This window comes from Petromyzon marinus, chromosome 38, assembly GCF_048934315.1.
Source record: "Petromyzon marinus isolate PM22_M1 ecotype Great Lakes invasive population chromosome 38, UKy_Petmar_22M1.pri1.0, whole genome shotgun sequence".
Lineage (NCBI taxonomy): Eukaryota > Metazoa > Chordata > Hyperoartia > Petromyzontiformes > Petromyzontidae > Petromyzon > Petromyzon marinus.
Window position 1 is genome coordinate 4,680,000 of NC_133704.1, and position 22,498 is coordinate 4,702,497.

The following is a 22,498-nucleotide window of genomic DNA, read 5'->3' on the forward strand; positions in this document are numbered from 1 at the left end:
ACGACTCCGCGCCCTGCACTGCCGGCACCGCTCACGGCGGTGCCGGGAAGTGGCCCCACAGAGCCACAGAGTCTCCGTGCCGAGTGTCCTCTTCTCATCCTCCTCCTCCTGCTGCTGCCGCTGCCGCTTCCCTCTCGATTGCTTTTGGTTGTCGTTGTTGACGCTGCGGCTACTGCTGCTGCTGCTTTGACCTTGGATGCCGCCGAGCAGCGCCGGTTTGAAGGACACGGCGATCGCGGAGTCTTGGGAGAGTCAATAATAAAAGCACGACGCACGAGGAGGAGGAGGCGAGCGGGGGGTAGGGTGTGAGTCCGTGGTCTTGAGTGGTGGAGGTGGTGGAGGAGGTGGGGAGAGATGGTGGAGGTGGGACGAGAGTGCTGCTATCGTTATTAGGCTCCATAAAAACCGCGCCGGCTACTCTCCTGGAGAGACGACGCCTCGCGCTGCTTCGTGTGTGTTAGTTTCATGTCCTTACCCCGCACCTCCGATGAGCACGGTTGGCTACGTGCGGTGCGAAAGAAGTTCAACGTAGTACGTATGGACTCTATGGTGAACTGCTTTCGCTGCTGCTGCCGCCTCCTGGGGCACAGCACGATCCTGAGTCAACGGGGACCGGTGGCAGCCGTGGTGGTGGTGGTAGTAGTGGTGTTGGTAGTGGTGGTGGTGGCAGCCGTGGTGGTGGTAGTAGTGGTGTTGGTAGTGGTGGTGGTGGCAGCCGTGGTGGTGGTAGTGGTGGTGGTGGTAGTGGTGGTGGTGGTAGTGGTGGTGGTAGTGGTGGCGATGATTGTGATAGTGGCGGTGATGGTGGTTGGGAGTGGTGGTGGTGGTAGTGGTGGTGGTGGCAGCCGTGGTGGTGGTGGTAGTGGTGGTGGTAGTGGTGGTGGCGATGATGGTGGTTGGGAGTGGTGGTAGTAGTGGCGATGATTGTGGTGGTGGCGATGATTGTGGTGGTGGCGATGATTGTGGTGGTGGCGATGATGGTGGTTGGGAGTGGTGGTGGTAGTGGCGATGATGGTGGTTGGGAGTGGTGGTGGTAGTGGTGGTGGCGATGATTGTGGTAGTGGCGATGATGGTGGTTGGGGGTGGTGGTGGCGATGACTGTGATGGTGGCGATGATGGTGGTTGGGAGTGGTGGTGGTGGTGGCGATGATTGTGGTAGTGGCGATGATGGTGGTTGGGAGTGGTGGTGGTGGCGATGATTGTGGTAGTGATGATGATGGTGTTTGGGAGTGGTGGTGGTGGCGATGATTGTGGTAGTGGCGATGATGGTGGTTGGGAGTGGTGGTGGTGGTGGTGGCGATGATTGTGGTGGTGGCGATGATGGTGGTTGGGAGTGGTGGTGGTAGTGGTGGTGGCGATGATTGTGGTGGTGGCGATGATGGTGGTTGGGAGTGGTGGTGGTAGTGGCGATGATGGTGGTTGGGAGTGGTGGTGGTAGTGGTGGTGGCGATGATTGTGGTAGTGGCGATGATGGTGGTTGGGGGTGGTGGTGGCGATGACTGTGATGGTGGCGATGATGGTGGTTGGGAGTGGTGGTGGTGGCGGTGGTGGCGATGATTGTGGTAGTGGCGATGATGGTGGTTGGGAGTGGTGGTGGTGTCGATGATTGTGGTAGTGATGATGATGGTGTTTGGGAGTGGTGGTGGTGGCGATGATTGTGGTAGTGGCGATGATGGTGGTTGGGAGTGGTGGTGGTGGTGGCGATGATTGTGGTGGTGGCGATGATGGTGGTTGGGAGTGGTGGTGGTGGTGGCGATGATTGTGGTGGTGGCGATGATGGTGGTTGGGAGTGGTGGTGGTGGTGGCGATGATTGTGGTGGTGGCGATGATGGTGGTTGGGAGTGGTGGTGGTGGTGGCGATGATTGTGGTGGTGGCGATGATGGTGGTTGGGAGTGGTGGTGGTGGTGGCGATGATTGTGGTGGTGGCGATGATGGTGGTTGGGAGTGGTGGTGGTGGTGGCGATGATTGTGGTGGTGGCGATGATGGTGGTTGGGAGTGGTGGTGGCGATGATTGTGGTGGTGGCGATGATGGTGGTTGGGAGTGGTGGTGGTGGTGGCGATGATTGTGGTGGTGGCGATGATGGTGGTTGGGAGTGGTGGTGGTAGTGGCGATGATTGTGGTAGTGGCGATGATGGTGGTTGGGAGTGGTGGTAGTGGTGGTGGCGATGATGGTGGTTGGGAGTGGTGGTGCAGTGGCCAGCGCTACGCCGCGCTACGAACCCGGCGACCCCAGTTCGATTCCCGCTCACGGTCACCAACACCATGTGACGATTACCTGAACCGGGCCTTGGGCCTCCCCTAGGTCGACTCGGCCTCAAATGAGCACCTGACGCGAAGTGTAAACATCGGCGCTCGGGAGACAAAGGCGGCCGGGCGTGGTGTTGGCCACCCACCCCCTCGTGTGCCCTGCCGGCCTTCATAGGCGCTCGCGAACAGCACTTGCCCCCAACAGTCCGTTAAGGCTACACGGGGGTTCTTTGTCATTTATGGCGGTGGCAGCGGTGGCTGTGATGGTGGTGAGACATCTTTCAAATTCCCATCCCTTCAAGTAAATCACGACCGGCCCATCACGTAATAGAAGAGGCCAACGGTTTCGGGCAACGCTCCTTGCTACAGGCGCCGCGAGAACAAGAGGGCGTCTCTGTCGCGAGCTAATCTTGCTTTCCGCGTGTTTAGTATTCCAGCTCTTCGCTCGGTTTGGCCGCTAAGCAAATGGCTTTGTTTCCACACATAAACTGTTTACATTGCCCGTGGCGGGGATCTCTCCGAGCGGATTAGAGCGCAAATAAACGTTTAACGTCATGGCAGTGCTGGTCTTAGAGATCTAGCACGTGCTGTGTGTGTGTGTGGTGACTCAGGGTGAGGAGCGGTGGTGCAGCAGTTAGCGCCCTGCGCTACGAACCTGGCGATCCGGGCTCGTTTTGCCGCTCACGGCCAATACCCAGTGACGATTATTTGAACCGGTCCTGGGCCTCCCCTAGGTCGACTCAGCCTAAAACAAATTCCGACGTGTAAACATCGCCACTAGGGAGACAAAGGCGGCCGGGCGTGGTGTTGGCCACCCACCCCTTCGTGTGCCGTGCCGGCCTTCGTAAGTGCTCGCTACCAGCACTTGCCCCAACAGTCTGTTAAGGCTATACGGGGGATCTTTGTGTTTACTAAGAGAGGCACAATTCCCCCGTGTAGCCTCCACGGGCCAGTGGGGCAAGTGCCGTTATCAGCAGGCACCCACGAAGGCCGGTGCGGCGTGCCCGCACTGCTGTCCGTAACCCCGGGGTGCGTTCACGACACAGCGCCGGGTTCTCATTTCAGCCAGAGTCGACCTAGGGGAGGCCCCAGGGCCGGGTTGAGGTCATCGCCACCGAAGTGGGACACTGGGTTTTCCATTTGAGGCCGAGTTCGACCTCGGGGCAGGACCCACGATTGGCAGGGTTGGCTACGTTGGCTACGTACGGCGCGAAAGAAGTCCAACGCACTTACATACACAAGGTAATAAACACCGACGATTTGGGAACGGGACACGGGTTAGAGGGTTCATAGCGCAAGCGTGCTAACCACTGCGCCACCGCTCCCCCAAACCATCAACAGAATCACCACCACTGCCAGCAGGACTTCAACCGCAATAACCACGAGCACCGGCAAAACGACCACATCGAGCACCACCACTGAGCGCCACCCTCATGACAAGAAGCGCGGTGGAGTTTCCACAATGGGGAGAGAGGGGCGGGGGGAGATCTTGATTTATTGAGCGGATGCGGATCAATGGGGATGATAGGGGGAGGAGGGGTGGCGGTGTTCGCCACACTGGGTAACAGCACCTCCACGCATCGATTAATGTGACCGCCCTCCCCGCTTCCTCCACCCCAATTAAGAGCCTTGGGGGTCAATTGCAGGACTGCGCCTTTACCCCCTGCAGCTGTTGAGTTGTAGGGTGGGTAGTGTGGGGGGGGGCACGAATTTAGCGATTGGTGGGTTCCGTCTGTGGGCGGGGCGAGAGTCGTGACGTGCCCAAACTACAACGCCCTTGCTCCTCCCCTAACCGCTGATTGGCTGGCAGCTCAGGGAGAATTCCTCCTGAGAATTCCGCCTGGTGATGCTGGTTGTAATTACTGGCAAAACATAGGAATCGAATTGTAAACGTTGTGGGTGTATTCTCCAACACACCGGTGTTGCTGTACCAGTGACGATTCGGCACGTTTCGATTACTTGGCAAACCTGACGAATTGGCTGCGTCGGGTGGCGGCGGGTTTAACGACACATTTCTATTTACGCGATCTCGCCCAAAAACCTCTATTATTGGAGCTCAGGGTTTGTATGTGCATGTATGTCGAACTTCTTTTGCACCGTGCGTAGCCCAACCGCGATAATCGGAGGTGCGGGCACGTAACGCTGCCACGCCCATTGCCTCCTGCGCACTGAAGCCAATGAGATGCCGTGCCAGGCGGAGCGTTGCAGAGCACACGCGCGAGGGATGGCGGGGAGACTTGGGTCGTTAGGTCTTCATCCAGCAGTGGATTGATCAAGGCCGATGTTGATGATCATCACCATGACGACGATGATTGTACACGAATCAGGAGTAGTTGACAATCCTGTACATCACCCACCGGTGGAATACTCACGAGAAATTGGGCCATGGCCTGATCGGTACCTCTCAAGGTGGCAAACGCTAGCAAGGTTTTTTTCGAAGCGCTGCACCTCTAAATCACATCTCTGCGTGATAGCAAGGTGCCCACGGTAGCTTCACTGAAAGGCACCGAAGTACCCATTTAATGACCATTTTTTCCCCCGTGCTGCGCTGCAATATCCACAGCACGTGGAGAACAAACAGCAAGCGCGCGTGCCTATAAAACAGACGGTCGATACCCAAAAGCATCGTGCTCCTGGTGGACACTGCTCACGGTGGACACTGGGAGCAATTGCCACCCAAAGCGGTACCGACAAACCAACCGCCTTGGCACACGAGCTGGCACGGCGCGCGCGCGTGCCAAGCCGACCCCAGCAATGGCACCGGATAGTGAGTGGCAACACTCGCGCCCGACAGCCAGGGGAGCCTGGGTTCGATTCCCGCGTGGAGTGTGTACGTGCTCGCCGCGCTATTCCTGCAGACTCTCCGGTGCCCCCCCCCCCCCCCCCCCCCACGGTTAAATAAACAACGCACGCGCGCGCTGTAACCGCGACTGAACCACACACCGCCAAGATTAGACACTCGGTTGGGATCACGCACGCTCACTCTCGCTCACAGCAGCAGCAGCAGGAGCAGCGGCGGCATCACCCGCCCACCTTACTGAGAAAAAACTTGGCAGGACCCTCCTGCAAAAGAGTCTTGAGACTCGGCGAGGCTTTACTGGGTAAGCGAGAGAGCAACGACGACAACGACAACGACAACAACAACACCACCAACGCGACTCGACATCGGCACGAGGTCCCCGCCTTCATCGTCCGCCACCGAGCGCGAGGCCCGGGTCCAACGGAGGCGTGGAGGGATGGGGGCTCCCCGTGGCAAGTGGACACACGGGAGGAAAGGGGGGGTGGCGGTGGTGATGCCCGCCAGGCCCGTGGTGGAACGCGGCGCGCTCAACACGTCGCTACCGAACGACAGCGAACCGCTCGTTACATCAGAAGGGTGCAACGATTCCACTGCCGTGCCGCGGCCTGCCTCCCCCTCCCTCCCCCTGCCCCCCCCCCAGCCCCCCCCTGCCCCCCCTGCCCCCCCCCATCACTCCCAACTCCCGCCGCGGCGACATCGCTCAACTACCTGGATTGAGGATCGCAATTCATTTAGGAGAATCGGTCGTGCGTGCCTGTTTCTTCTTCTTCTTCTACCTAACGTTGCGGCGAGCGGTGGCGCCTCGAGTGACGAGAAGCCGAGGCTGATGCTCAGCGTCGCGAGCGAACGACACCTACGGCGTAGTCAGAGCGTCTCCCACGGTTCCAGCGGGCACCGCACGGGCGAAGAGGGGGGGGGGTGCTGCTGCGGCGGCTTCTATCCCTTAACGACGGTCCCGAGCCAGCGGTGTCAACTCCACATTCACACGGCGGGGGGCCCAGTCCATCCGAATTATCACAACCGCCACCGCTGCTGCCTTCCGGCAAAGTTCGTTATGCGGGCTGCCTGGCCCAGGGCTCCAACTCGCGACCTTCCGACCGCCGCTCGCGCCCTCTGTGCCCCCGACGCAGTCACACGCGCTCCTTGATGCGCTCCATGTAGTTCCGGAAGGCGTCGGGCTCCCGCAGTCCCATGTCGCGGCACACCCACTCCAGGTCCTCCGCGCTCGCGCCCACGGCCGGCGGGGACGGTGGCGGTCGCGGCTGCAGCGGCGACGACTCCGCCGCCGCCGCCGCGTCCGGCGCTCCGGCCGCGAACGTCGTGAACTTCACCCTCTTGCGCTTGGACGTCGGCGAGTTGAGCGAGGCTTCCGCGACGCCGTTACCGACGCCGCCGCCGCCGGCGGCGCCGCCGCCGCCGCCGCCCGGTCCGAGCAGCGCCGCGTCGGAGCGGCCGCCGCGGCCGGGGGGGCCGCCGCCGTCGGTGGGCGTCACGTCGGTGGGCGTGGGCGAGCGCGGCTGCGGCTGGTTGAGCCAAACCCAGTCGTGCGCGCGGTGAGGCTTGGCGCCGGAGGGGCAGCGCTCGTTGCCGTTGGCGGCCGCCCCCGCCGCCGCCGCGGCCGTCGCCGCGGCGCCGCCCGCCCCGTGCGCCTTCTTGCCACCGGCGCCGCGGTAGCGCAGGGCGAAGGTCATGCAGTTGACGAGGAAGACGGCGATGGCGAGGCAGAAGACGGCGAGCAGCGCATACATCCCGATCTCCAGGTCGGTGAGGGAGCGTGGCGACGGTGGCGGCGGCACCTCGGTGCGCACCGCGTGGTTCTCCACGTCGTCGTCGTCGTCGTCGTCCTCCAACGTCATCACGGCCTCCCGCTGCTCGTCCGGCTCCTCCTCGTCGTCCTCGTCGTCCTCGTCGTCCTCGTCGTCGTCATCGCCACGCTCGTGGCTGCGAGGGGTCCCCGGGAGGCTCCTCTCCGAGTCGACGTCGTCGGGGATGCCGCGGAAGCGCTCGTCGCTGCTCGTCGTCACCGCCGCCGTAGTCGTCGTCGTCGTCGCCGCGGTCGACCCCGCGGAGGAGGATGCGTCGGCGACCCCCCGGCTGTTGTCATCGCCCTCGTCCGAGGCCACGGGGAGGCCCGGTGGTGGAGACGATGTCGGAGGCGGCGGAGGCCGTCTGTCGCCGCCCGGCAAGGCGCCGTTGGCGTCGCTGCCGTAATCGGTGCTCGGCTCTCCGTAGTCGTGGCCGCCTGCGTCCCCGGCGGCGGCACCGAACTTGACGTTGACGGCGCAGGTGCTCGCCGCCACGACGCCGCTCTTGCGCTTCGACTTCTGGCAGACGTCCGGTACGCCGAGCTCGGCGCGGAGGAGGTCGCCGCGGCCCTCGCCCTCGGCCGTCACTGTCGGACCCACCCAGGGGTCGCCGTCGCCCTGGCCCCGGGGAGCCGGAGCCCGCACGGAGACCACGGACTCGTCGAGCGAGGTGACCGTCAGCGAGAACGAGCCCGGGTCGTAGATGTCGAGCGGGGCGGCCGTGTCGTCGCTGAACTCGAGCCACGCACTCAGCACCGCCTCCTGGAAAAGCGCACGCAACAAGGACAGAGGTCACGCGTGCAGCCCCGACAGACTGTTGGGGCAAGCGCCGTTAGCGAGCAGCGCCTAATTAAAGGCCGGCGTGGCACACGACGGTTGGTGGGTGGGCAAGCGAGCGTGGGTTTATGAGTGCGTGCTCGTGAGCATCCACTTCTTAGCGAACGCGTGTTTGAGCAAGCGAGTGAGCGAGCAGACCGGACCTGCTTGTGGGCGTGCAGGCGCCTTGCGGCGACGCTGGCGAGCACGGCGGGCAGGGTCCCCGGTGCGGCGCCCACGGTGAGCGAGAGGCCGCCCACGAGGAGGAGGCGCAGCGCCCCGAGCGCCACGCGCTCCTCCAGCACGGACAGCGGCGCCTCGCCGTGCACGCCCTCCGACAGCGGCGACACCACCTGCACGCACGCGTAGAGCGGCACGCGTGCGGAGACATGCGTGGAGCGACACACGCAGAGACGCGCACACGAGACACACGCAGGGAAATACATGTGCAGAGACACACGCGCACACGTAGAGACACACACACAACAACAACCGCCATTCGGTGACGTCACCACGACGCTTATGCCAGGCTATGTGCACGTTGAGGCCATGTGAAGTGTCGAACGCCCGCTGGCAGGAGGTCATGGGGCAGACCCAGGTGCCACGGGTCGACTGCCTGAGATGACTGGCTGATGCACCACCTGTGCCCCCTACTGTGCCAACCTGCTGTGCTTTAGCCACCCGGCGCTCTGCTCGTTGTTGTGAGCGTCGCTCCTCCCCCCTCCATTGTTGTTGGAGGGCGACTACCTCCAACTGCCCAGTAGCGTCCTTCACGAGCCTCCTCCACAGAGGCCGATCTTGATACCGCTGCTACCAGTCATCGGCAAGTCCACTCAGCTCCACATCCTCCTGCACCACATCACTCCATCTCTTCTCTAGCCCGTGTCGCGCCTGTTTAGCCCCCTCGATCCGGCAGAACAAAAGCTTTTTAGGCATGCGGGCTACATGACCCAGCCAATGCAGCCTTGCCTGCCGGAGGAGCTCACTTTAAAGGATATGTGAGCTCCTCACACAATCCAGCCTGGTTAAACCCAGGATGGATCGTATGCAGGCCAGCCTAAATGTTTATAACCGACAAGGATGTTCTATTAGGGGGGTCCACGTTTTGCAAGCGTCGAGAAAGGAGGGAATGATTGTGGTCGAGAAGACCCGAAGCTTCCTGCGGAGGGAAAGACCAGGTAGCTTCCACACAGCGTTATGCAAAAAATGAAAAGATAATGCCGCTCGACTGATTCAGAGCGAGACCTCTGCTGTCAAACCGGAGCTGGTCATAAGCACACTGCCCAGGTATGGGAAACTCTCCACTCTCTCCACAACTGCCCTATCACCAATTGGCAATTGTGGGGGTGGAGTGTCCGATGGTACAAAATACCCAGGCAGGTGCTTAGTTTTGGTGGGGCTGATGGTAAGTCCCCACCTCTTAGTGGCAATCTCAAGATTCAGCAGCAGCACCTCCAACTCCTCCTCTGAGTGAGCAGCAATTACCAGATCATCGGCATACGTAACATGGTTGAGCAATATAAAGCCATCCTTTGACCGCACCTGGGCATCGATCAGCCTCCCATTGTATCTGTACCAGATGGAAATTCCTCCGGTACAACTATTGAAGGCTTCATTAACTACGTGGTCGAAATAGATGTTAAATAATGTGGGAGCAGGAAGACATCCCTGTCACACAACACAGTTCTAAACCTCGCCCATTTCCCCTCAACATCAGGAGGAGTGGGGGACGATGCCAACCCCAGCCGCAAGCGATGATGAAATTCTCGCTTGCAACTTTCATCAGCTAGCTGAGACCATGCCACTATAGGTTTGAATGAGGTCCTGGGTGTACACCCACCACCGGAGTGGAAAAATGGCAGGCGCATCTTACAGATGACAAGTCGATGGTCAGTGGGCGGATCAGCTCCACGGTAGGTCCTGGTGTCAAGAACATGGGCCCGCATCCGCTGTTCCGTCACTATGTAGTCCAGCAGATGTTCTTGCTTGGACCCGGCATGCATCCATGATGTTGTGTGGATGCGCCGATGCCGGAACAGCGCGTTGGTGATTACAAGCCTCCTACCGTTGAATATTGAGCTGATCTGGCTCATCTCTTCCAATCACTCCAGACCAGGTGCTAGCATCATGACAAACTCGGGCATTTAAGTCACCCAACAAGATGACTCTATCCCGAGAGGCCACTTTAGCCAGCACCTGTGACAGGAGGTCATAGAAGGCTTCTGACTCATCGGCCTTGCCTGCATCCCTCCACGGATGTTCGTCTTCGATGGGGGCATAAGTAACTACGACCACCACTCCTCACCTCTGGTTGATGGGAAGGCGAGCCCAAAGTAGCCTGGGGCTTACAGCTTCCCACACCTCACCGCCATGCTCCCTTCATTATTTTGTTCAGAAGAAGAGCCACTCCCTGTTGTTTGGCAGTCTCCTGCCCTGAGTAGAGGACTGTCCACCCCTCATGATGGCAGGAGCCAGATCTGGTCCACCGGACCTCCTGAATGCCACAGAGATCCAGGCGGTACCAGTCCAGCTCCCGAAAGAGGAGTGGCAGCCCCTCTCCTCCGGAGTGAGCATTCGAACATTCCACGTGGCCATCCGAAGTGGCTTTTTGTTCTTTCTGGAGGAGCCCCGAGGGTAAGGATTTGGCCAGGAGACGGCATAGACACCTGTCCCCCCGGAGCCTCCGGAACAAGCTTAATAAGTGTTTTGCATCGTAATTTAGTGGTACATATTCTTGGTTCTTTCGGTAAAGTCACGTGACTTTACCGAAAGAACCAAGAATATGAATCCCTGCAGTCACGAAAGCTTTAAATAAAATTTTTATTTAGTGGTAGTTAATTGAAGGTGGAGGGGTTACCAGCCACTCGCACCCATCCAGAGCCCCCATTTGGCTGCTGTGGTGGTTCCAAACGCCATGAAGGGAAAGGCCAAAAATCTACATTGGCCCTCCCCTCATGACACTACCCACCACAGTGTTGCCGTCCGACACCACGAGGAGGTAGGGGATTGTTTTTGCCGGATGACACACACACACATGCAGACACACACACACACGTAGAGACACACACACACTCAGAGACACACACGCACACGTAGAGACATACACACACGCACACGTAGAGACACACACACACGCAGAGACACACACACACACGTAGAGACACACATACGCACACCTAGAGACACACACACACAGACGTAGAGACACACACACATAGAGACACACGCACACATGTAGAGACACACACATGCACACCTAGAGACACACACACACGTAGAGACACACACACACACACGTAGAGACACACACATGCACACCTAGAGACACACACACACGAAGAGACACACACACACGTAGAGACACACACACGCACAACTAGAGACACACACACACAGACGTAGAGACACACATACAAAGAGACACACGCACACACGTAGACACACATGCACAACTAGAGACACACACACACACGAAGAGACACACACACACACGTAGAGACACACACACGCACAACTAGAGACACACACACACACAGACGTAGAGACACACACACATAGAGACACACGCACACACCTAGAGACACACACACACGTAGAGACACACGCACACGAATAGACACACACACACACGTAGAGACACACGCACACGAAGAGACACACACACACGTAGAGACACACACATGCACACGAAAAGACACACACACACACGTAGAGACACACGCACACGAAGAGACACACACACACGTAGAGACACACGCACACGAAGAGACACACACAAGTCGAGACACACACACACACGCACACGTAGAGACACACACACACGCAGAGACACACACACACACACGTAGAGACACACACATACACACGTAGAGACACACACACATAGAGACACACGCACACACGTAGAGACACACACATGCACACCTAGAGACACACACACACGTAGAGACACACGCACACGAAGAGACACACACACACACGTAGAGACACACGCACACGAAGAGACACACACACGTAGAGACACACACATGCACACGAAAAGACACACACACACACGTAGAGACACACGCACACGAAGAGACACACACACACACGTAGAGACACACGCACACGAAGAGACACACACACACGTAGGGCCACACGCACACGAAGAGACACACACACACGTAGAGACACACAGACGTAGAGACACATGTAGAGACACACACACACGTAGAGACACACGCACACACACGTAGAGACGCATGTAGAGACACACACACACGTAGAGACACACGCACACACACGTAGGGCCACGCGCGTGCCCACGCGTGGCGATGTTTCCGAAGAGGCTGCGGGCGGACGGGCGCGTCACCTGCACGGCGGTGACTCCGGCCTCCCGGGCGATCACCACGAGGCCCGGCTGCCGCACCTCGGCCACGGCCGGGTTGGCAACTCGCACCAGGCCGGCGCGTGCCACCACCTCGCTCACGTCCAGCAGCCAGTCAGGCCCCAGCATGGGCGTGCGCAGGCCGGAGCCCTCGGAGGCCTCGGCCTCGAAGCGGGCCAGCACGCGCACCGTGGCGCGCTGGGAGAGCAGCGCGCAGCCACGGCCACGTCGCTCCTCCAGCTCATCGGTGGCGTCGGCCCCACCTGCGGCCCCACCTGTGGCCCCACCTGCGGCCCCACCTGCGGCGCCACCTGCGGCCGCCGCCGCTTCTTCGTCATCGTCGTTGCGGTTATCTTCGCCCCGGCTCGCCCGTGAGGATCTGGGGGGTGGAGAGCGCCGGTCTCGACTCGATAAGTCTGTGAGTCTCTGTTGTGAGTCTGTGAGTCTCTGTTGTGAGTCTGTGAGTCTCTGTTGTGAGTCTGTGAGTCTCTGTTGTGAGTCTGTGAGTCTCTGTTGTGAGTCTGTGAGTCTCTGTTGTGAGTCTGTGAGTATCTGTTGTGAGTCTGTGAGTCTCTGTTGTGAGTCTGTGAGTCTCTGTTGTGAGTCTGTGAGTCCCTGTTGTGAGTCTGTGAGTCTCTGTTGTGAGTCTGTGAGTCTCTGTTGTGAGTCTATGAGTCTCTGTTGTGAGTCTATGAATCTCTGTTGTGAGTCTATGAGTCTCTGTTGTGAGTCTATGAGTCTCTGTTGTTAGTCTATGAGTCTCTGCTGTGAGTCTATGAGTCTCTGCTGTGAGTCTATGAGTCTCTGTTGTGAGTCTATGAGTCTCTGTTGTGAGTCTGTGAGTCTCTGTTGTGAGTCTGTGAGTCTCTGTTGTGAGTCTGTGAGTCTCTGTTGTGAGTCTGTGAATCTCTGTTGTGAGTCTATGAGTCTCTGTTGTGAGTCTATGAGTCTCTGTTGTGAGTCTATCGGTCACCGCGTGAGTCTATGAGTCTCTGTTGTGAGTCTGTGAGTCTCTGTTGCGAGTCTATGAATCTCTGTGTGCATGAATCTACGAGTCTGTGTGACTACGAGTCTCCGTGCGAGTGACTCCACGGGTCTCTCCGTGTGGACCCTACCTGCCGGTGAGCGCCACTGCCCCGGCAGCGTCAGCGCCGTTGGTAACCGGCGGGGGCACCGGCCCCGCGGCCGCCCCGCGGGGGGCCCGCCAACCTTTGACCTGCTGCAGCTGCGAGTCGGAGAGCAGCACGGTGAGGGGCAGCCGGGGCAGCCACACGGCGACCGTGAGCATGCCGCTCAGGTGCTCGTAGGAGAAACGCACGAGCGCCCCCAGCGAGCCCTTGCTCTCCTTGCCGTTCACATAGACATAGTCACAGCCGTCGGACACCTGTGGGAGGAGGGGGGGGGGGGGGAGGTGGTGGAGGGCGACATGCCACTGATGATGATGATGGTCAGGGGTTTGGGTCAGGATTCAGTCATCATTTAGGTCCATCTGTAAGGTGTGCAGTGTCTGATGACGAGACAAAGATCCCCCGTGTCGCCTTAATGGACTGTCGGAGCAAGTGTGCTGGAAGCGAGTAGCACCTATGAAGGCCGGCACGGCACACAAAGGGGGTGAGTGGCCAACACCACGCCCAACCGCCTTTGGCTCCCCAATGGCGATGTTAAACACCGCACCAGGTACTCATTTGAGGCTGAGTCGACCTAAGGGCGGCCCAGGACCGGTTCAGATAATCGTCACCGGTGTTAGCTGTGAGCGGCACACACACAGAGGCACAAAGATAAAAGATCCCCAGTATAGCCTTAACAGACTGTAGGGGCAAGTGCTGTTAGCGAGCACCTATGAAGGCCGGAACGGTACACGAGGGGGTGGGTGGCCAGCACCACGCCCGACCGCCTTTGTCTCCCCAGTGGCAATGTTTTTATCCACCGCACCAGGTACTCATTTGAGGCTGAGTTGACCTAGGGGAGGCCCAGGACCGGTTCAGATAATCGTCACTGGTGTTGGCCGTGAGCGGGAATCGAACCCGAGTCGCTAACCGCTACACTACCGCTCCCCACACACAGAGGCACACACACACAGACACACACAGAGACACACACACACAGACACACACACAGAGACACACAGACACACACACAGACACACACACAGACACACACACAGACGCACACACACTGAGGCACACACACAGACACACACACAGACACACACACAGACGCACACACACAGACACACACATACACAGACACACACATACACAGACACACACACAGACACACACACACACAGACGCACACACACACACACAGACGCACACACACACACAGACGCACACACACACAGACACACACACACACAGACACACACACACAGACGCACACACACTGAGGCACACACACAGACACACACAGACACACACACAGACACACACACAGAGACACACACACACAGACACACAGACAGACACACACACACAGACAGAGACACACACACAGACACACACAGACACACACACACACAGACACACACAGACACACACACACACAGACAGACACACACACACACACAGACACACACACACACACACAGACAGACAGACACACACACACACAGACACACACACACACACACAGACACACACACACACACAGACACACACACACACACAGACACACACACACAGACACACACACACAGACACACACACACAGGCACACACACAGACACACACAGACGCACACACACAGACACACACACAGACACACACAGACACACAGACACACACACAGACACACACAGACACACACACACAGACACACACACAGACACACACACACACAGACACACACAGACACACACAGACACACAGACACACACACAGACACACACAGACACACACAGACACACACACACACAGACACACACACACACAGACACACACACACAGACACACACACACACACAGACACACACACACACAGACACACACACACACAGACACACACACACAGACACACACACACAGACACACACACAGACACACACAGACACACACACACAGACACACACACACACACACAGACACACACAGACACACACACACACAGACACACACACACACACACAGACACACACACACACAGACACACACACACAGACACACACACAGACACACACAGACACACACACACAGACACACACAGACACACACACACAGACACACACACACACACACAGACACACACACACAGACACACACACACACACACAGACACACACACACAGACACACACACACACAGACACACACACACACAGACACACACACACACAGACACACACACAGACACACACACACACACAGACACACACAGACACACACACAGACACACACACACAGACACACACACACAGACACACACAGACACACACACACAGACACACACACACACAGACACACACACACACACACAGACACACACACACAGACACACACACACACAGACACACACACAGACACACACACACACAGACACACACACACACACAGACACACACACAGACACACACACAGACACACACACACACAGACACACACACACACAGACACACACAGACACACACACACAGACACACACAGACACACACACACAGACACACACACACACAGAGGCACACACACAGACACACACACAGACACACACACACACAGACACACACACACACAGAGGCACACACACAGACACACACACAGACACACACAGAGACACACACACAGAGACACACACACACAGACACACACAGACACACAGACACACACACACACAGACACACACCTTGACGGTGTCGGGGCTGGCGGAGGAGCACTCGACGAACGCCGACACGTCGGCCAGCGTGCCGCTCGACTCCACGGAGAGGACGCGCACCGGCACGGCGACGGTGCGGCCCGACAGCACCGCCGTGTTCACCAGCTCCGTGTCCTGCCGGCGGCACGCAACCACAACGCCGTCACCGCACGTGACCGCCACCGCCAACACCACAGCCACCACAACAACCACCACAATAACCACCACAACCAACACCACAGCCACCACAACAACCACCACAACCACCACCAACACCACACCCACCACAACCAACACCACAACCACCACCAACACCACACCCACCACAACCAACACCACAACCACCACAACCAACACCACAAACACCACCACCAACACCACACCCACCACAACCAACACCACAACCACCACAACCAACACCACAAACACCACAACCAACACCACAAACACCACAACCAACACCACAACCACTAACAACACCACATCCACCACAACCAACACCACAACCACCACAACCAACACCACAACCACCGCAAACAACACCACAACCACCACAACCAACACCACAACCACCACAACCAATACCACAAACACCACAACCACTAGCACGGCCAGTACGGCCACCACCAACGCAATTGCTACCAACACTACCACCACGGCCACGACCACCATTACTACAAACACTGCCACCACCAACACCACAGCCACCACCACCACCATAACGCCGTCGCCACGCATTACAACTGACACCACCACTACGGCCATCACCACCACTACGGCCATCACCACCACCGCTGCAACGCCATCATCACCACCACCACCAACACCCTAGCATGGCACAAGCGCCGTGGCGATGTCAACCTCCACTTAGTGCTGATCGGCGGCTGATACGTTTTACGTTTCGCGGATGTGGGGGGTGGGGGGATGCAGATGAGGACCTGAAAGGAAGAGAGGGGATGAGAGGGAGAGAGAGAGAGAGACAGAGATGGGCAGATTTGGGGAGTCCTACACATAGATTAAGGCCACAACAGAAGCCTGTCCATTTAGCAAATCCAATTTGGCACTGTGGGGAGATCAATGGGATTTAGGCGAACACACAGGAGGGAGGGAGGGGGGCAGGAGTGGGGGGGGGGGCTGCTTCAACCACCACTGGACAGATTTACACGGGGAAATCTCTACACTGTAAGTGACGGGAGGTGTCACAATTTCCACCTGCGCCGTGCCTTTAAAATCAAGCGTTCGACATCAAGAGGTCAGCACATGGGGTCAGGTTGCATGGGTAGAGGAATACGAGACCACGTGTGTCTCATGGACGTCATCATCATCATCAATATCACCAGCAGCCATTGTTAATCCACTGCTGGATGAAGGCCTCGCCTGCGATGTAACGACCCACCCCGTGCCTCCACACAGAGGGATTCCATCGCTCCTTCTCTCCGGTGGACGCCTCTTGGAGGAGTTCCCACACCTTGGCTGTCGCTCCGTTGTTATTCTCGACCAATCACACGCACACCTCGAGATACAAACACTGCCACGTATAACACTACTATCTGTAAATCCCGTTTGCTATGCACAGACCCAAAGCAAATAAAACGCCAAGCAGCCAGCAACAAACAGCCATTACAATTGTAAGATAGTTTATACGTTCTCTCTGAATCACGCGAGGTCATAAGGACGATGTGTGAGTGATATCTGAGCGATACCTGAGCGATACCTGAGCGATACCTGAGTGATATCTGAGCAATACCTGAAGTGAGATGTGAGCCGGCCCAGGGGGGTTCCCATCACAAAAAAAACCCCACTGGGCCATTGTGGTGAAGTATGGTTAAACAAAGACCCCACGTGATGGCATGGCGTGGGGAAGGGGTGGTTTCATCCAGCATTGGATTGAGAAATGCGTTGTAAATTCTGGCTACGAGGATTACTGTTAACGACTGGCTATCGCCTAAGTTGATTCACCTCATGGGCGTTGATGTCACAGGCCACTCGACTATAAACTAAACTAGATAAAAAAAACCTATTTTTTATTTTACCAAGTAAGGGCCCACTGAGCTATGTAGTTATTTTTTCAGAAGCGACCTGGCCACAAATGATAGCTCAACGAAGTGGCGTATCATAATGTGGACATTTATAGCAGGAGCCAAATACTCTAAATGTGTGTTTCTAAATGTGGAGGGAAAAACCTCAGGAACCCTGGAGAAAAATCCACGCGACCACGGGGAGAGAGAGAGAGAGACACACGCAAACTCCAAATATACAAAACAGGCATCAGGGTTGGGATCGAAGCCACGACCTCCTGCGTACCAGCGATGTAAGTTAACATCTCCGAGCCACCGCGACGCCAATTGACTCTCATTGCCCGCGTCTCCTCTCCGCCTTTGATTCAGATGCGTCGCTGCCTCACCCGGCTTCAGAGCGCACACAAGGGTCCCGAGCCAGGGCCCTCTAGAACGCAGGCTTCACGGTGAGAGACTGCTTGCGAATTGAGCGCTTTAGATGACGATGGCGATGATTATCTGAACCATTTTTTGTTAGTTTTTTTTTTTTACCAGGGATAGCCCCAATGAGCTATTTTTCAGAGGCGACCTGACCACACGTTGTGACAGCTCATCGTCGAAGTGGCTGATATCATCATCGTCGTCATCATCATCGCCACCACACATGGGCACGTGTAATCACCGCACTGCGGCTCCCCATGCCAATAACACATTCACCGCACACGTGCACGCTCAGACAAAGACCACCCCTACATTAGCCCCAACAGGCTGCCTAAATGTTGTTAGCGAAAAGCACCGATTCAGGCAGGCACAGCACACGAAGAGAGGTGGGTGGCCAGCACCACGGCCCGGTCGCCTTTGTGCGTCTCCCCCAGTGCCGACGTTTGCAAGATGCTCGTCGAAGGCCGAGTCTACCTCGTCACTGGCGTTGGCCGTGAGCGGGAATCGAACTCGAGGCACCGGGTTCGGAGCGCTCTGCGCTCGCCACGACAATGCCACTCCTCAACATTGCCCGCGTGCGTGTGTGCGCACACACAGATAAAAAGTGTGCACGCCTGTGCAGTTTTGGCTTCCGAAATGAATACACTTGACAAACGTCTTCATTAATTTTCGGCGTCTGACAAAACCATAAATCACGGCTGCTTGAGACTACGCAACGGACATCGCTCATGGGGGGCCCAGAGGAGAGGTGGTACAGCGGGCGCGTGCGTGTACGCGTGTGTGCGTGTGTGCGTGTGCACGCGTGTGTGTGTGCGTGTACGCGTGTGTGTGTGTGTGTGCGTGTGTGTGTGGACGCGTGTGTGTGGACGCGTGTGTGTGGACGCGTGTGTGTGGACGCGAAGAAGGGAGGCAGGCAAGGGAGGGAGGGGGAGGAGGCAGGGAGGGAGGGAGGGAGGGAGGCAGGGAGGGAGGGAGGGAGGGAGGCAGGGAGGGAGGGAGGCAGGGAGGGAGGGGGAGGAGGCAGGGAGGGAGGGAGGGGGAGGAGGCAGGGAGGGAGGCAGGGAGGGAGGGGGAGGAGGCAGGGAGAGAGGGAGGCAGGGAAGGAGGGGGAGGAGGCAGGGAGGCAGGGAGGGAGGGGGAGGAGGCAGGGAGGGGGGGAGGGAGGCAGGGAGGGAGGGAGGGGGAGGAAGCAGGGAGGGAGGATTAAACGGACGAAGAGAGACAGAAAAGTGACGGAGGGAATCGGGGTGGTATAACAGAGAGGGGAAGAGGGAGGGAGGGAAAAAAGGGGAGAGGGAGCAGAAGATGGGGAGAAAACGAAGGGTAGAGGGAGGCGATAGAGGATGGAGCGAGGGGAAGACGTTGGGAGGGAGGGGGAGGAGGGAGGGGGGAGATAGGGATGGAGGGAAGGCCAAAGAAGGGACGGATCACAGGAGAATGATAGAGTCGGGGGTAACGAAGGAGTGTGGCTGGGCAGGGAGGGGTAGTCAATCAGTTACCATGGCGACCGGGACGATGGCAACAATGTCCTTCTGCATGGCCGTGAGCTCCGTCATCACTCGCTCCGAGTCGGGCGACGAGGTGGACGGTGACGAGGACGATGAGGAGGACGAGGAGGAGGCGGTCCTCTTGGCGCCGTGGAGCTCCAGCTGCCAGAGGATGCGGCGCGTCACGGACTGGCTCGTGAAGTTTCCCATCGCGAAGTCCACACGCAGCACGGCCACCGCCGCCGCCTCCTCCCTGCACACGCACCACACCAAGTGTCGTCGTCATCGTCACCAGCATCATCGTCGTCACCATCATCGTCGTCACCAGCATCATCGTCGTCACCATCGTCGTCGTCAGCATCATCGTCGTCACCATCATCGTCGTCACCATCGTCGTCATCATCATTGTCGTCACCATCGTCGTCACCAGCATCATCGTCGTCACCATCATCGTCGTCACCATCATCGTCGTCACCATCGTCGTCACCATCATCGTCGTCACCATCATCGTCGTCAGCATCGTCGTCGTCACCATCATTGTCGTCATCATCATCGTCGTCACCATCGTCGTCATCATCGTCGTCGTCACCATCGTCATCATCATCATCGTCGTCACCATCGCCGTCGTCACCATCGTCGTCGTCGTCACCATCGTCGTCGTCAGCATCGTCGTCATCATCGTCGTCGTCACCATCGTCATCATCATCATCGTCGTCAGCATCATCGTCGTCACCATCATCGTCGTCAGCATCATCGTCGTCACCATCGTCGTCGTCGTCACCATCGTCGTCACCATCGTCGTCGTCAGCATCATCGTGCTTGGTCTCGTTAACGTCATCGTTGGCAAATCTTAATTTTTATTTATCCTGCAGGAGGAATCCGATGAGTTGTGAAGCTCTGTTTTAGCGGGCACAGGGGTCAGAATGTTACAACTACAAACACAAAATAACAAAAACAACAGGAGTGCAAAGGATAGTAAAGTTAAACAAATCACTTAAGAAGGATATACAGTACAAATAAAACGAAACAGTTTTAAAAAAAATAAATCTTACGATGTAAAACCCATTGAGCTATTAATATAATGTTGAACTTCTTTCGCACCGTGCGTAGCCAACCCTTGCTAATCGGAGGTGCTGGGGAAGGAAAATAAGCTCAACACAAAAAGCAGTTCTAAAATTTGTTTAGTTTTCAATCTGGAAATTTAAAAGTGCATAGCTCCAGTGGCTTCCTAATATTGGAAGGAAGAGCGTTCCAGACGGCCGCACATGCGCATCTTAAAGCGTGTGCATCATTAATAAAATCGTTAATTGAACACGTAAGCTTTCACGACCAATATTATCCACAATAAAGGTTTTTTTTGGGTTAGATTTGCGTAAATATAAATGTGTCGTTAAACCCGCCACCACCCGACACAGCCAATTAGTAAGGTCCAATTAGTAAGATTTAGTGTCACGTAAACAGAACGTGCCAAGTAGCTGGCGAGTAAACTCACGACATTTACAATTGGAGTACGACGTTTCGCCAGTAATTACAACCAGCATCATCAGGCGATAGCCGGAGTTGTGGAGAAATTCTCTTCCTGTGTCCGTCTTAAATAGCGGGGTTAATGTGATGTCATAACTTGTGAGCCAATCAGCTGTGAAGACCAGAGTGTGTGGGGGGGGGGGGGGGTGGGACGGGGTTAATGTATGAAATATTAATTACAATTGATATCCATTGCTGGTTGGGTTATTCTTCCTAGGGTAATCGACATACATTGCACGTGCACTTTATGAACGCGCACCGTGCATGCACATCCTGCCGTTTTTGGGTGCAATAAATCGCAGTAGCTGTTATTGGCTGCTCACAGTTAATCACCCTCAACTTATGGTGACCTGTATAGGCATTGCCATTTAACAGTGCGGTAGTATTACTTGACAATAGGCTTCCAAGTAGCTCTAAGCCTGTAGCTATCAGAATGTAAAACAAAAAAACAATTCTCAATTTCAATAGATTATGTAACAAAATCAAAATCTATTGAGCGTGTCCCTGTTGGCACGCGTGTTGCGCCACTGCCGACAAGTTGAGGTTGGGACTATTTAATATTACCTTGATGTTATTTTAGTCTCGTGCGGATCAATCGCCCCGTCGAGCCAATGCAGCGTTTGCTACAGAAGTATTTAAAAACAGCAGGATGTGCATGCGCGGTGCGCGTGCATAATGCGCACCGCGCGACGTGCATCGCGCATTCACATTTTGTGTGTTGAATACCCTATGAATAACCCAACCAGTAATGGGTAATCCATTGCGATTGATGTGCATGCATTTACCCCTGCCCCCTCCTGGTCTTCGCACATGATTGGTTCAGATGAATCCCTCTATTTAAGAGCAAAACAGGAGGAGTTCTCCATGATGCTGGTTGCAATTACCGGCGAAACGTCGGACTTGAATTGTAAATGTCGTGGGTTTTACTCGCTAGCACGCGAGTAAGGAATCGGAACTCTTTGTTTACGTGGCAAACCTTACGAATTGGCTGTGTCAGGTGGTGGCGGGTTTAACGACACATTCATATTTATGCGATTGAACCCAAAAACCCGCGTTATGGACACTCGTTAATGTAATGTTATCGTTAGTATCAGCATTGAATCTCAGCAGTGCAACAGCAACAATGCGGAAACACACGTGGCGGTTGCTGTTGCTGTGCTTCAA

General features: G+C 56.7%; 1 protein-coding gene across 2 annotated transcripts; it reads right to left on the reverse strand.

Annotated features, from left to right (window-relative positions):
* Positions 1 to 5,707: 5,707 nt before the first annotated feature.
* LOC116950051 (transmembrane protein 132E-like) lies at positions 5,708 to 20,082 on the reverse strand. Of its 2 annotated transcripts, XM_076072572.1 has the most exons (7): positions 19,823 to 20,082; positions 15,877 to 16,020; positions 13,156 to 13,424; positions 12,352 to 12,419; positions 12,026 to 12,315; positions 7,836 to 8,024; positions 5,708 to 7,617 (listed from the first exon to the last, which is right to left on the reverse strand). In XM_076072572.1, the coding sequence occupies exons 1-7, from the start codon at positions 20,018 to 20,020 to the stop codon at positions 6,181 to 6,183; spliced, it is 2,595 nt and encodes an 864-aa protein (XP_075928687.1). In that variant the 5' UTR covers positions 20,021 to 20,082; the 3' UTR covers positions 5,708 to 6,180. The 2 variants fall into 2 exon arrangements, with proteins under 2 accessions (XP_075928687.1, XP_075928686.1); XM_076072571.1 differs by having other exon boundaries at positions 12,026 to 12,419.
* Between the last annotated feature and the right edge of the window lie 2,416 nt (positions 20,083 to 22,498).

What these genes read in the sequence shown, in the direction of transcription:
- LOC116950051 (XM_076072571.1), bottom strand. Translation starts at nt 20,020, where the DNA reads ATGGGAAACTTCACGAGCCAGTCCGTGACGCGCCGCATCCTCTGGCAG. An exon ending in GCAGTGGCGCTCACCGGCAG is followed by an intron (nt 12,420 to 13,155) that starts GTAGGGTCCACA and finishes TCCACCCCCCAG; the next exon opens with ATCCTCACGGGCGAGCCGGG. An exon ending in CCGGAGTCACCGCCGTGCAG is followed by an intron (nt 8,025 to 12,025) that starts GTGACGCGCCCG and finishes GCGTGCGTGCAG; the next exon opens with GTGGTGTCGCCGCTGTCGGA.